General features: G+C 46.5%; 1 protein-coding gene across 4 annotated transcripts in view; it reads right to left on the bottom strand.

The window, feature by feature from the left end:
• The window catches only part of GUF1 (GTP binding elongation factor GUF1), a 178,148-nt gene that overhangs the window by 45,064 nt on the left and 118,062 nt on the right, over positions 1–15,022 (bottom strand). For all 4 annotated transcript variants that reach the window (XM_063920983.1, XM_063920982.1, XM_063920981.1 and 1 more), the window contains 4 exons: positions 14,370–14,509; positions 12,921–13,044; positions 11,455–11,587; positions 1,871–2,014 (listed from right to left, as the gene is read on the bottom strand). In XM_063920983.1, coding sequence (XP_063777053.1) covers positions 1,871–2,014; positions 11,455–11,587; positions 12,921–13,044; positions 14,370–14,509 — 541 coding nt within the window. The remainder of the gene's footprint in view (positions 1–1,870; positions 2,015–11,454; positions 11,588–12,920; positions 13,045–14,369; positions 14,510–15,022) is intronic.

Below are 15,022 nucleotides of genomic sequence, written 5' to 3'. Positions count from 1 at the left end.
CCCTTGCAAGAAGGTCTGAACTTCTGGCAACAGTGCCAATTTCTTCTGGAAGAAAATAGAGAGATGAAATCTGGACCTTAATGGAAACAGACGCAAGCCCTTATCCACACCAGCCTTGGGGAAACGTCCCAATTGGAACTCTGCAGGTGGATACGTGCATTCCTCACACCAAGAGACCCATCTTCTCCAGATATGATGATAGTGTTTTAACGTCACAGGCTTCCTGGCCTGAACAATGGTAGCAATAACCATTTTGGAATGCCCTTGTGAGCTAGGCTGTTCCGCTCAACCTCCATGCCATCAAACGAAGTTGCCGTAAGTCTGGGTAAACAAACGGTCCTTGTTGAAGATTGCTTCTTAGCGGTAGAGGCCAAGGGTCTTCGACGGACACGTCCAGAAGATCCGTGTACCACACCCTCCGAGGCCAATCCGGGACAATCAGAATTGCCTGGACTCCCTGATTTCTGATTCGCTTGAGCACCCTCGGGAGCAACGGAATAGGAGGAAACAGGTAGACCAGCCGGTAAGGCCAAGGCGACGTCAGTGCATCTACTGCCCTCGACTGAGGGTCCCTGGTTCGTGAGTTCTTGTCGAGTCCCTGGTTCTTGTCGAGTCGAGAAGCCATCATGTCTATCCGTGGGCAGCCCCACCGGTGGATGATCTGCTGGAACACCTGATGGTGGAGTCCCCACTACCACGGGTGGAGATCATGATGACTCAGGAAGTCCGCTTCCCAGTTGTCCACACCCGAAATGATCCAACTGAACCTTGGATTGCGTGATCCATGAGCAGAGGAGAGGCCTGAAGCAGAGCACTGTAGATCGCCCGAAGTTCCAGAATGTTGATCGAAAGGAGGGCTTCATGGGCTGACCACCTGCCATGGAACTGTGCCCCTTGGGTGACAGCTCCCCATCCTCAGACTCGCATCCATTGAACAAACAACCTCTCAGGATGGTAGTCCTGCAGGGGGGAAGCAGCTCTGACACCTTGCAAGGCCGGTGACCGTCCCCCCCTAACTGCCACGGTGCAGGTATGCTGTTTCCCAAACAGCATACCGAAAATATTAAAAGTTTAAAAGAAATTGAAGAAAACTCTCTGGTGCTGCAGAGATGTGCATCCTCTCCTGGGGCACTTTTTTTTCTAAACTGCCTGTGGGAGGGAGCATAGAGCGGAGGAGCCAGCACACCCAGTGAAGACATTTAATGTGCACCGGCTCCTTTGGACCTCGTCTATGGATGATAGAGAATTTTTTTTATTTTTTTAAATTGGGTGTTGTTTTGTGTTTTTAAACATTTTTTACCCCAATATTTTTAAATCCACTTTGCTCGCCACAAGGTTACTAATGGTGATAGTTTGTGACATGGATAGTAAATGCAGCAAAAGTTGTAAAAATTTAACAAACCCTAAAAAAAAAAAATGTGTCGACCTTTTGACCCTGTCAACATTGTGACCATGTCGACCTTTTGACCTAATGCTTGTTGACCATTAGTGGCCGACCTATTGACTGTAGAGCTTTTTTGTGTAAATCTATAGACCGGATACCGAGAAGAGGACAAGGTCACACTTTGCTGGGGGTGGGAGGAAGTCTGGGACATGTCCAACTCTTCCAAAGGGATGGATTGCCCCCATATGGTTCCTTTATGCTAAATGTGTCTTTTAAATATGATGCCCTCCATGGAACCTGTTCACAGCTGCTCTGCTATATTAGAATACAGGAAACTAGTTGTAAACACAACTTTCCCTGTACTAGAACCTCCCTTAAATATATCAGCAACCCAAACCAGTACCGATTATTCCTATCTCGTGACACTCTGTCCTAAGAATGTTATACAGTTTTTAAAATATAGCAGAATTAAAAATTGTTACTGACCTGACAGAGAGACATTATTTTTCCAAGGTGTTCATCCGGTGAAATAATTGTACCCAGTATCATAGGCTCAAGATATGCCGATGCCACAGTTTTATCAGGAAATGCAGTTGGGTTTACAATGGTTATCTCTTGTGCTCCATATTCCTACACAAAATCAGCAAAGCAACAGGGATCACATGAAGCTTTATGATGCTTAAATAACTGAATGGAAGATCAGAGCCTGTTGTCACTACAGGAAATATGTAGCTTATTTCAGCCAAGTATTACAGTTACATAAGCAAAAATCAAGCTAAAAAAAATAAGATTTTAAACCTACCGGTAAATCTTTTTCTAATAGTCCGTAGAGGATGCTGGGGACTCCGTAAGGACCATGGGGTATAGACGGGCTCCGCAGGAGATATGGGCACTCTAAAGAACTTTTAGTATGGGTGTGCACTGGCTCCTCCCTCTATGACCCTCCTCCAGACCTCAGTTAGAGAAACTGTGCCCAGAGGAGATGGACAATATGAGGAAAGGATTTTGTAAATCTAAGGGCAAGATTCATACCAGCCCACACCAATCATACCATATAACTTAGAATATACGCAACTAGTTAACAGTGTGAATGAAAAAACAGTATCAGTCAAAGACCGATTCCAAGTGTAACATAACCCTTATGTAAGCAACAACTATATACAAGTCTTGCAGATTTAGTCCGCACTGGGACGGGCGCCCAGCATCCTCTACGAACTAGGAGAAAAAGATTTACCGGTAGGTTTAAAATCTTATTTTCTCTTACGTCCTAGAGGATGCTGGGGACTCCGTAAGGACCATGGGGTTTATACCAAAGCTCCAAACCGGGCGGGAAAGTGCGGATGACTCTGCAGCACTGATTGAGCAAACGCGAGGTCCTCATCAGCCAGGGTATCAAACTTGTAGAATTTTGCAAAAGTGTTTGAACCCGACCAAGTAGCAGCTCAGCACAACTGCAATGCCGAGACGCCTTCCTAGTGGAATGGACCTTTACCGAATTTGGTACCGGCAATCCAGCCGTAGAATGAGCCTGCTGAATAGTGTTACAGATCCAGCGAGCAATAGTCTATTTAGAAGCAGGCGCGCCAATCTTGTTGGCTGCACACAGGACAAACAGAGCCTCTGTTTTCCTAACCCTAGCCGTCCTGGCTACGTAGATTTTTAAGGCCCTGACCACATCCATGGACTTGGAATCCTCCAAGTCACCCGTAGCCACAGGTACCACAATAGGTTGGTTCAAATGAAAAGAAGAGACCACCTTAGGCAGAAATTGAGGACGAGTCCTCAATTCTGCTCTATCCACATGAAAAATCAAGTAGGGGCTCTTGTGAGATAAGGCCGCCAACTCCGACACCCGCCGAGCAGATGCCAAGGCTAATAACATAACCACCTTCCAGGTGAGAAATTTTAATTCCACCGTTTGAAGAGGTTCAAACCATTGTGATTTAAGGAACTGTAACACCACGTTAAGGTCCCATGGTGCCACTGGTGGCACAAAAGGAGGCTGGATGTGCAGCACTCCCTTCACGAAAGTTTGAACTTCAGGGAGAGAAGCCAATTCCTTTTGAAAAAATATAGATAGGGCCGAAATCTGTACCTTAATGGAGCCTAAATTTAGGCCCATATCCACTCCCGTCTGTAGGAAGTGGAGAAAACAGCCCAGATGAAAACCTTCCGTAGGAGCATTCTTGATTTCACACCAAGATACATACTTCCTCCAGATACGGTGATAATGCTTCACCGTTACCTCCTTCCTAGCCTTTATCAGAGTAGGGATAACTTCCTCCGGAATACCTCTCTCTGCTAGGATTCGGTGTTCGACCGCCATGCCGTCAAACGCAACCGCGGTAAGTCTTGGAACATGCAAGGCCCCTGCTGTAACAGGTCCTCCCTGAGAGGAAGAGGCCACGGATCTTCTGTGAGCATTTCCTGAAGATCCGAATACCAGGCCCTTCGAGGCCAATCTGGAACCACGAGTATTGCTTGTACTCTGTTTCGTCTTATGATTCTCAACACTTTTGAGATGAGAGGTAGAGGAGGGAACACATAGACCGACATGGTGTCACTAGGGCGTCTACCGCTACTGCCTGAGGGTCCCTTGACCTGGCACAATATCTCCGAAGCTTTTTGTTGAGGCGTGACGCCATCATGTCTATTTGAGGAAGTCCCCAAAGACTTGCTATCTCTGCAAAGACCTCTTGATGAAGTCCCCACTCTCCTGGATGGAGATCGTGTCTGCTGAGGAAGTCTGCTTCCCAGTTGTCCACCCCCGGTATGAAGACTACTGACAGAACGCTTACGTGATTTTCTGTCCAGCGCAGAATTCTGATGGCTTCCGCCATCGCCACTCTGCTCCTTGTCCCGCCTTGGCGGTTTACATGAGCCACTGCTGTGATGTTGTCTGATTGGATCAGAACCGGTAGGTCGCGAAGAAGATACTCCGCTTGTCGTAGGCCGTTGTATATGGCCCTCAATTCCAGTACGTTGATGTGTAAGACAAGCCTCCTGGCTTGACCATACCCCCTGAAAATTTCTTCCTTTTGTGACTGCTCCCCATCCTCGGAGGTTCGCGTCCGTGGTCACCAGAACCCAGTCTTGAATGTCGAACCTGCGACCCTCTAGAAGGTGAGTACTCTGCAGCCACCACAGCAGAGACACCCTGGCCCTGGGGGACAGGCTTATCTTTCGATGAAGGTGTAGATGGGACCCTGACCATTTGTCGAGAAGGTCCCACTGAAACGTCCTCGCATGGAACCTGCCGAAGGGAATGGCCTCGTAGGCTGCCACCATTTTTCCCAGAACTCGAGAGCATTAATGAACAGACACTCTTTTTGGTTTTAGCAGGTCCCTGACCATGTTCTGGATGTCCTGGGCTTTTTCTATTGGTAGAAAAGCCCTCTTTTGTTCCGTGTCCAGAATCATGCCTAGGAATGATAGTCGAGTCGTTGGAAGCAACTGTGACTTTGGCAGATTGAGAATCCAATCGTGTTGATGTAACACTCTCAGGGAGAGTGACACGCTTTTCAGCAATTGATCCCTTGATCTCGCCTTTATCAGGAGATCGTCCAAGTACGGGATAATTGTGACACCCTGCTTGCGCAGGAGCACCATCATTTCCGCCATTACCTTGGTGAAAATCCTCGGGGCCGTGGAAAGCCCAAACGGCAACGTCTGAAACTGGTAATGACAGTCCTGTACCACGAAACGCAGGTATTCTTGATGAAGAGGAAATATGGGGACATGAAGGTAGGCATCCTTCACGTCCAGCGACACCATAAAATCCCCTGCTTCCAGACTGGATATCACAGTCCGGAGTGATTCCATCTTGAATTTGAACTTTTTCAAGTATAGGTTTAGTGATTTTAGATTCAAAATTGGTCTGACCGAACCATCCGGCTTCGGGACCACAAACATTGTTGAATAGTACCCTTTGCCCTGTTGGCCTAGGGGAACCTTGACAATCACTTTCTGTTGACACAGCTTTTGAATTGCAGCTAATACCACTTCCCTCTCCGGGGGAGAGGTTGGCAAGGCCGACTTGAGAAATCGGCGAGGGGGCACCTCTTCGAACTCCAGTTTGTAACCTTGGGATACAATTTCCAACGCCCAAGGATCCACGCCTGATAGGACCCAGACCTGGCTGAAGAGTCGAAGACGTGCCCCCACCGGTGCGGACTCCCTCCGTGGAGCCCCAGCGTCATGCGGTGGATTTAGCAGAAGCCGGGGAGGACTTCTGCTCCTGGGAACTAGCCGAAGCAGATGTTCTCTTACCTCTACCCTTACCTCTGGCGAGGAAAGAGGAGCCCCGACCTCTTCTGGACTTATGCGACCGAAAGGACTGCATCTGATATTGTGGGGTTTTCTTTTGCTGTGGGGGAACAAAAGGCAAAAAAGTAGGATTTACCCACGGTAGCTGTGGAAACCAGGTCCACGAGACCGTCCCCAAACAAAACTTCACCCTTGTAAGGTAAAACCTCCATATGCTTTTTTGAGTCGGCATCACCCGACCATTGGCGGGTCCACAGAGCCTTGCCGAAACTGCCATGGCGTTGGCTCTGGAGCCAAGCAGTCCCACGTCTCTTTGAGCGTCTCTCATATACAAGACTGCGTCCTTAATGTGGCCCAAAGTCAGGACAACGGTATCCTTGTCCAGGGTATCCATGTCAGCCAACAAGTTATCTGTCCATGCTGCAACAGTGCTACAGACCCATGCCGATGCTATTGCCGGTCTGAGTAATGCCCCTGTATGTGCATAAATAGACTTTAAGGTAGTCTCCTGTCTACGATCCGCAGGATCCTTAAGGGCCGCGGTGTCAGGAGATGGTAGCACCACTTTCTTGGACAGACGCGTTAATGCCTTGTCCACCCTGGGCGAGGATTCCCAACGTACCCTGTCCTTTGCAGGGAAAGGATACGCCATAAGGATCCTCTTGGGAATCTGCAGTTTTTTGTCTGGAGTTTCCCAAGCTTTTTCAAATAATTTGTTCAGTTCATGAGATGGAGGAAACGTTACCTCAGGTTTCTTTTCCTTAAACATGCGCACCCTCGTGTCAGGGACAGAGGGGTCATCTGTGATATGTAAAACATCTTTTATTGCCATAATCATATAATGAATACTTTTGGCCACCTTAGGAGTCAGAATCCGTGTCGGTATCAGTGTCTACTATTTGTGATAGGGGACGCTTTTGAGACCCTGACGGGCCCTGTGACCCAGTCACATCCGCGGTTTGACTCCCTGCTGTTTCCTTGGACTCAGCTTTGTCCATTCTCTTATGTAATAAGGTCACATTAGCATTTAAAATATTCCACATCATACCAATCATGAGTCGGCGTTGCCGACGGAGACACCACAATCATCTGCTCCACCTCCTCCTTGGATGAGCCTTCCGCTTCAGACATGTCGACACACGCGTACCGACACCCTCACACACACACACACACAGGGATATATCTATAAGGGGACAGTTCCCCAACAAGGCCCTTTGGAGAGACAGAGAGAGAGTATGCCAGCACACACCCAGCGCCAACTGACACTGGAACCAATTCCCAGATTTAGCGCTTTTATATTAAGTAAATCGTGTAATACACTTACTGCGCCAAAAAGTGCCCCCCTCTTTTTCAGCCCTGTATCACCGTCCTGCAGGGGAGAGTCCGGGGAGACAGCTTCTCTTCAGCACACTGTGGAGAAAATGGCGCTGGTCAGTGCTGTGCGACCAAGCTCCGCCCCCTCTAGTGGCAGGCTTCGGTCCTGCTCAAATTCACAAACAATGGCGGGGGATGAACATATCCACTGACACCGCAGCCCATATGTATCTAACATGCCAAAAATAGAAGCATATATTGCTGCCCAGGGCGCCCCCCCTGCACCCTGCACCCATCAGTGCCTGCCGTGTGTGTAACTTGTGGGAGCAATGGCTTACCTCAGTGAAGATCTGAAGTCTTCTGCCGCCTTAGTAGTCTTCTTTCTTCATTATACTCACCCGGCTTCTATCTTCCGGCTCTGCGAGGAGGACGGCGGCGCGGCTCTAAGAAGAACGGCAGGGGGAGACCTGCGTCCGATCCCTCTGGAGCTAATGGTGTCCAGTAGCCTAAGAAGCAGAGCCTATCATTTAAGTAGGTCTGCTTCTCTCCCCTCAGTCCCACGATGCAGGGAGCCTGTTGCCAGCAGTGCTCCCTGAAAATAAAAAACCTAACAAAATTATTTTATCAGAGAAACTCAGCAGAGCTCCCCTGTAGAGCACCCATTCTCCTCTGGGCACAGAATCTAACTGAGGTCTGGAGGAGGGGCATAGAGGGAGGAGCCAGTGCACACCCATACTAAAAGTTCTTTAGAGTGCCCATATCTCCTGCGGTGCCCGTCTATACCCCATGGTCCTTACGGAGTCCCCAGCATCCTCTAGGACGTAAGAGAAATAAATAAAAATCAAACATACGGTTCTAAAAGGATAGTCTCTGGATAAAAATATAATGAGCCACCACATTCCTTATGAAGAATTAAAATAAAAGATTTTTCGTTCCAAAGTTAGAAACCATTTAAATCTATGCTTTAAAATTGCGAGTTAGATACATTTTGTAACAGTTTACTTAACATTATCTGCAGCTGAGAAGTTACTTAAGCCGGATACACATTAGGCGATTAATCGGACGATATGTGGGTTGTTCCCTGTGTCGTCCTGTCTGGCATGCTGCGTGCCCAATAGGATGAACCAGGGATCGACGGCATACATTTTAAATGTGGTTAGCAACAATACATTGTGCCATTATCCACTGCATCGTGCAGTGTGTACGGATGGAGCAATGTGCCATCATTTAGTGTGTACCCAGCATTAGAGGCAGAGCGGTCATATGTAATCCTCTGCATGTGTATAATTTCCACTGGTGCATCATCACCAATGCTAGTAGTTCCAGTTGCCCGGAAACCCCCCTTCCCCTCAACCTGGCCAGCGGTCACTACATGCTGTATAAAGGGGGGTGGAATGAGCTGCTGCACAGATTTTCCTACCAAGTCTGCTGTGTGTGTGTCTGTGGCTCTGAAAGCTCAATCATCACACCAGAGATAGAATCTGGTAAGCGGCTTTACTGTGAACATTGGGCCTACATGTGTCTAAAGTACTGTATTACATAAACTGCACTTTGTTTTGGGCAGACTATAGCTTAATACATGCTTATTATTAGGTATATTTAATTACAGTTGGAAGTTATGACAGGGCAGAAAGACAGCACTTTCTGCCGATAATTGGAACTTTCCGACACTTCAATATTCAATTGAAGTGCCGTTTTTCTGCCCTGTCGGAACTTCCGACAAATCGAAAAACACATGGATGACCAGAATCCATGTGTTTTCGACCCTGCCGCAGTCGAAAACAGTCCATTTTCGACCATTCATTTTCGCCCATGAAAGGGCGGAAATGAATGGTCAGAGTGCGAGGCGAAACGAGCGGAAACGTCCCGCTATTGAATACTGATGTATCAGATCCTCTCCATTGAATATACCCCTATGCATCAAACATGGGCTCTGACAATTCTAAAATCAAACATTTGGAAACTCCCCTCCAGAAACCCTGCGTTTGTGCGTATCTTACTGATCGAAAAACGTTAAGACAGTTTTTGATTTAGGAAAATGCACCATTAGGTGTGTTCTCTGGGCTTTATAAATACTGTTTAAATGAGAGCAGCAATTACAAAACATGACAGCCAAAATGGAAGAAAAGTGCGTCTGCCTACGTGTACCACATACTAGGCTATAGGTGTAGGGATCAGTGATCTTTCTGCCTGCAGCCTATCACTTGTTGCTCTCTTCCATTTATATTTCATATGGAATTCAAAACGAGGTCACTAAAACATCCCATGTGGACAAGCAATTAGCTGTTGAATGAGGATACTATGGTGGTCATTCCGAGTTGTGCGCTCGCTAGCTGTTTTTAGCAGCCGTGTAAATGCTATGCCGCCTCCCACTGGGAGTGTATTTTAGCTTAGCAGAAGTGCGAACAAAAGAATCGCAGAGCGGCGGCAAAGTCTTTTTGTGCAGTTTTAGATTAGCTCAATACGTACTCAGCGCTTGAAATGACTTCAGACTGTTCAGTTCCTATTTTGACGTCACGAACACGCCCTGCGTTCGCCCAGCCACGCCTGCGTTTTTTCGAACACACCCTGAAAACCGTCAGTTGCCCCCCAGAAACGCCCACTTCATGTCAATCACACTGCGGCAACCAGTGCGACTGAAAAGCTTCGCTAGCCCTGTGTGAAACTACATAGTTTGTTGTAATAGCACGACGTACGTGCGCATTGCGCTGCATACGCATGCGCAGAAGTGACTTTTTTGCGCAGCGAACGAATGCAGCTAGCAAAAAACTCGGAATGACAGAGAAGAGATGCCTGAGGTCGGAGTGTTATCAGAGACCAGTGACAGCAGTATGGCGAACAAGACATGAGATTTGTTAAAAATTCATCATTTTATTCATGTTAGTATTCCATTTCTTTTTCTATTTATTTTTTTTTAGAATGAAGTCTGATATTTTTCTGCAAAACTTTTTAATCTGTTCCCATATTGCTTTGTATTTGCGTGGGCTTGCTAATACAATAAAAGGAAGCCGTCGGTAACTGCCTCTCTTTATGTAACTGCATTGTGTAGGTAGGAAATTGGTGCTACAGGATATTTTCTGTAATTGCTCAATTTACAAACAAACAAAAACAGACAAAAGAACAGGAAACAAAATTAGCTTGCTGAAGCAATCAGAAATCGTTTGTTACCGTCATGAACGCAGCAACATTTGTGGCTGGATGTAATGGCTTGTGAGATGGCCGGAGCTCCGAGACTACGGTCGAACTTGTATGTTTTTTTTAAAGCAGCAAACATTTACAAGGGTAAACCTGCTTGGTTTTGCCTTGTAAACGTTTGCTGCTTTAAAAAAAAAAACTTACGAGTTCAGCCGGAGTCTCGGAGCTCCAGCCATCTCATAAGCCATTACATCCGGCCCCTGCTGTTTCTACAAATATACACAGAGTATCTCACTCTAGAATTGGGTACAGTTTGCTCCTCCCCCGCACCCCCTTTTCCTTTAATCTTTACAAGAAGTTGCTATGTAAAGCTGGGTACACACTTGGTCAACGCATCTAACAATTGGTTTAGTAGAGTATGTATAATGGGTGCAAAATGTGCCCTCCAGAGCCCTGTGTTGGCTGCAGCAGTACAGCACAAATCACATGAAAATAGCGCAGTGGCCATTTGCGCTTGCACAGTAGAAAAAACACTGGGAAAATGGCCACCGCGCCATTTTCTCGGAGACCTGCACATGTGCCCTAGATTGGCACAGTGCTAGGGTCTCCTAGTAACCTTGGTGCCCAGAGTCTACTGAGCTGCCAGCTAGAAGGCGGGGGCCCAGACAGAGACTGCACATGGGCCCCTGCCTCTCTTAATGCACCCCTGATACCCACTTACCAATCGTCTGGCCAGCAGACCCATCTGACTATGCCCAAACACTTGTGACATCATATTCAATGGATTCTGCGGGCAAATATTGTTAAGTTGGCGGGTCTCCCACACACACATGCAGATGTACATACGCATGATATATTGCCATCGGCCTGATATGCCAGTTAACGTTGCTCGCAGAAACACAAGCCAATGGTCCAGCCAAAATGTCGTCTATACGAACAACATATTGGCGATTGTGTACCCAGCCTAAGCGTACTGTGACAAATACTGCAGCTAGTAACGAATATACATTTCAGTGTAACCTATATATTCCCAATGTAACAAGTGACATCCCAGGGGCATGAGTCACATTGAGGCCAGAGTTGAATGCACGTCAGTTTTGCAGATGGATCTTCCATTTTCCTGTACAGAATGCTACAGGGCCGAGTGTACGTACTAGCGTTTTAGAGTCCTCTCCATTTGCAGCTGAAGGAGTGTAACTGGGTGGTAAGGACGTTTGGGTTAAGCTTAGCGAGGGCCTGCTGCCTGAATTGTGGGCTGTGCAGGGATGCGTCACTTTGCAGGCAGATCTCTTATGGTATATTCACTCTTGTGTGTGGAAGGGCACCATATAAAGACGTCTGTACACACTACTTACCTTTATCAGTTTCTGTGAAGACAGCACAGCTCTGTATGGGACTGTAGGTGCCGTCATTATGACAGACGCGTTGTATTCTTGCTCCAGCCGCTGGTTAAAGACCTCCATGTGTAAGAGGCCAAGAAAGCCCAACCTGTGTATACATTATTATTATGCTTTATTTACACACTCAATGTAAGCACAGAGGGAAGAGAAAAGTACACTGAATACTGGAACAGCTTAAATAAATCAGTGCAATATTCCAGAAATTGTTACCTTTTTAAATCCGTATACTGCCAGTGCTACAGGTCTGGGAAAGTTTATTTTGTTTTAAATAAAACATTGAAATATCTTTGGTAAATGGTAGCTATGGCTTTCCGTGGCTGGTGCACAGAAATTCTGCAGGATGCAGTGATTAGAAGCGAGGTAATTTAGGGTCACAGAACCTCGGTTTTGTATGCTAGATGGGCCATCAGTGTTCTTAGTGCATACCTATCCTAGATCCATTTATGGCTTACTTTCATCATTGGACTGTGTCTAATAGAGGCAACTGTGGGCGTGTGTTGAACTTTGCAATATGTGCACATCTCTGCTGCTTGTTCTGTAATCCTAGGCACCTTGCATGAAATCTAGGCATACTGGTTGAGCGAGTTGATCGCTCTCTAGCAGTTTTTAGCAGCCGTGCAAACGCATAGTCGCCGCCCACGGGGGAGTGTATTTTCGCTTTGCAGGAGTGCGGCTGCAAACACATTTTGAGCAAAACAAGACCAGCCCTGTAGTTACTTATCCTGTGCGATGATTGCTGCGACGAGTGACACGGTAATGACCTCAGATACCCGCACAGCAAACGCCCGGCCACGCCTGCGTTTTTCCAAACACTCCCAGAAAACGGTCAGTTGACACCCAGAAATGCCCTCTTCCTGTCAATCTCCTTGCGATCGGCTGTGCAACTGAAAGCGTCGCTAGAACCTGTGCAAAACCACGATGCTCTTTGTACCCGTACGTCACGCGTGCGCATTGCGGTGCAAACGCAGATTAGACTTTTTTTCCACTGATCGCTACGCAGCGAACAACGACAGCTAGCGAGCAACTCGGAATGACCCCCATTGTACTTGCACAAAGCAGGTCCAAAGCTTCATTTGCACAATGCGGCTGCAACTTTGCTCTTGGTAATAAAAAGCCCCCCACATCCACTGACTGCAGGTTAAGGATAGTCCATTAAAAAAACAGTAATAAAGAATGTGTGGCCAATTATACAAATTTATAGGTGTATCACTATAAAACACAAACAGATTACCATAACATTCCAAGGGGGAGATTCAAATGTTTGAAAAGTCAGTTGGGAGTCTGTTTTTTCCTATCTAATAGGAAAAAACAGACACCCAACCGACTTTTCAAACATTTGAATCTCCCCCCAAGAGTGCTGAAATAATGTATAATACAGTTAGATAAGAATGGATGCAGGAAATAAGCAGCTGAAGACTCACCTCCAGCCAGCCCCCAGTGCAGCGCTACTGTCCCGGCTGACAGAGACACTGGAATCATTCAAGGTCAGCTTATCTAGAGCATTTTTCAAATTGCTGTACTCCGACTGGTCGACTGGAAACATACCTTAAACAAAACAAAACATAACATATAAAAGGTTATGAAAACCATAATATGAATTGTCTGGTTCAAACTTTATCATTTAAATATGTATCACAGAACGTCACTTAGCCACAAGAAAACAAACTTCAAAGACAAAATGAGAAGAAACATGACATGAATTATTCATCATCGCATGGCATTATCAATCCCCTTATTTCAGCAAACCAACATTTTCTGACAATGTGGCAAAAACTTGTCAACATCTCAAGGCTGGGAGCTGACTGGTTTATCTTCTAAGGACGGGTTTTCTGTTTACATCATTACTACGCTTCTGCTAAATACAAGCAAACTATGGGAAGGGAAAAGAAAAGTCATAACAACTTTTTTTATATTTAGAATCATGACAAATTGAAAGTTCACCTTGTATTATTCTGAGTGCCGCCGACTTGCTGTTCTATATTTAGAATCATTGATAAATACCTCAGTAAGCAATGATTTTTATATGGTTATGTTTGTCAACACTGAAACACGATGTGCTGCTAACTAAACTTAATGAGATCACTGCATTTTACTGTAAATAAATAATGTACTTGTATAAGATATCTGTGCTCAGGACATACTTGCAAACTCTCCTGGACTGTCCGGAAGACGCACTAATTTTGGGGAGTCCAAGACTCCCCTAAACCTGGATCCAGCTTGTCTTGTGAATGGAATGGGGTGATGACTATTTGCAACATTATGGCCCAGCTTCCACTGCGCAAGGACACGGTGGATGAGGTCTGATGTTCTGAATGCATCATCAAGGTCCCCCTGCATGATGATGACGTGAAACACACCAGGAGGGTGGGAATGCATGTCACATCATCACGCCTCCCATGCTTGCTTCCTGGATTTCTCCTCTATGAACACTTAGCAAGTGCTTCCAACCCACATTGCAGCAAGGTGTGTGTGGAGTACAGAGTTCTAATGCATTCGTATTCCCGATTGTTTTATTTTACCCTAGCCAAGGTCGAAGGCAGTGTCTGGAGCAGGCCATGCGGTTGCTATGGGTCCTGTGGTGAGGAAGTCTATCAGCTAGAGAAGCACCTCCCCCTCCGATCCGCACTTCTCTTCTAGGCATGCACAGCAAAGCCAAGGTAATGCTTTAAGTCTCACAGAGCAGAGCGAGGCCTCAGGGGCCGAAGGGTTCTCTCCATGCCCATCATGATGCTATGGGGCCCTGGACTTCAGTGTTGCTTCGCAGGTAAAAGGGATATTGGTGGAGATTTTTCTAAAACAGCTTTTATTTTGTTCTCGGGGAAGTAAGCAGAAGAAGTGAAGGGCTAGAAGCACAGGCTAATTTATCTTACCCGCAAATACCATAGGCTTTGCATCCTTGAATCCTGGCAGTGGCTCCACAGGCTGCTTGTATAGATGGAATGTGTCACCTATTTGTGCTTCCTGTACTGCTTTCATTCCAGCGACCAGGTAACCTACCTGCCCAGCACATCTGAAAGAAATAAATACATATATAATAACTTGCCAAGCATTTCTGTCTCTTGAGTATTTGCGGAGGAGAAAGACAGTGTAGCTAAAACATTTTTACAGTTATTAGCGGAGAATGAAAGAGGTGTGGGCTGAGCTAAATTATGCAATTCTGTGATCTGCTCCTCGGCGTAGTCATTGGACATCTGAGTAACCCAAGCAAAAACCACGCAGCCATTGACTATGGCGTCCCTCTGTCATTGCCCCCAAATGACTGCTGCATGTCAGTCATGCCAAGGCTTTTGGAGCACTATGACTGATGTCACAGCTGTGTGGAGGCACATCCTTCACATGGTGGAGACTACTGAAAAACATTGTGCCCTATATGCAAATGGTAACTCTAGGAGACTTCCCGTATATAGCTCTTCACTCCCAGGGACCTCCCTTACCTCATGTTCCTACATCATGAGCACCGCCATGTGGCAGCGGAGCAATAGGGCAGCTGTACGGGAGTGAGATAGAGTAATATGTGGGCGAC

The sequence above is a fragment of the Pseudophryne corroboree genome, chromosome 1 (genome assembly GCF_028390025.1).
Source record: "Pseudophryne corroboree isolate aPseCor3 chromosome 1, aPseCor3.hap2, whole genome shotgun sequence".
Lineage (NCBI taxonomy): Eukaryota > Metazoa > Chordata > Amphibia > Anura > Myobatrachidae > Pseudophryne > Pseudophryne corroboree.
The sequence above is the reverse complement of the archived record's forward strand: the minus strand, read 5'-3'. Positions and strand labels throughout refer to the sequence as shown.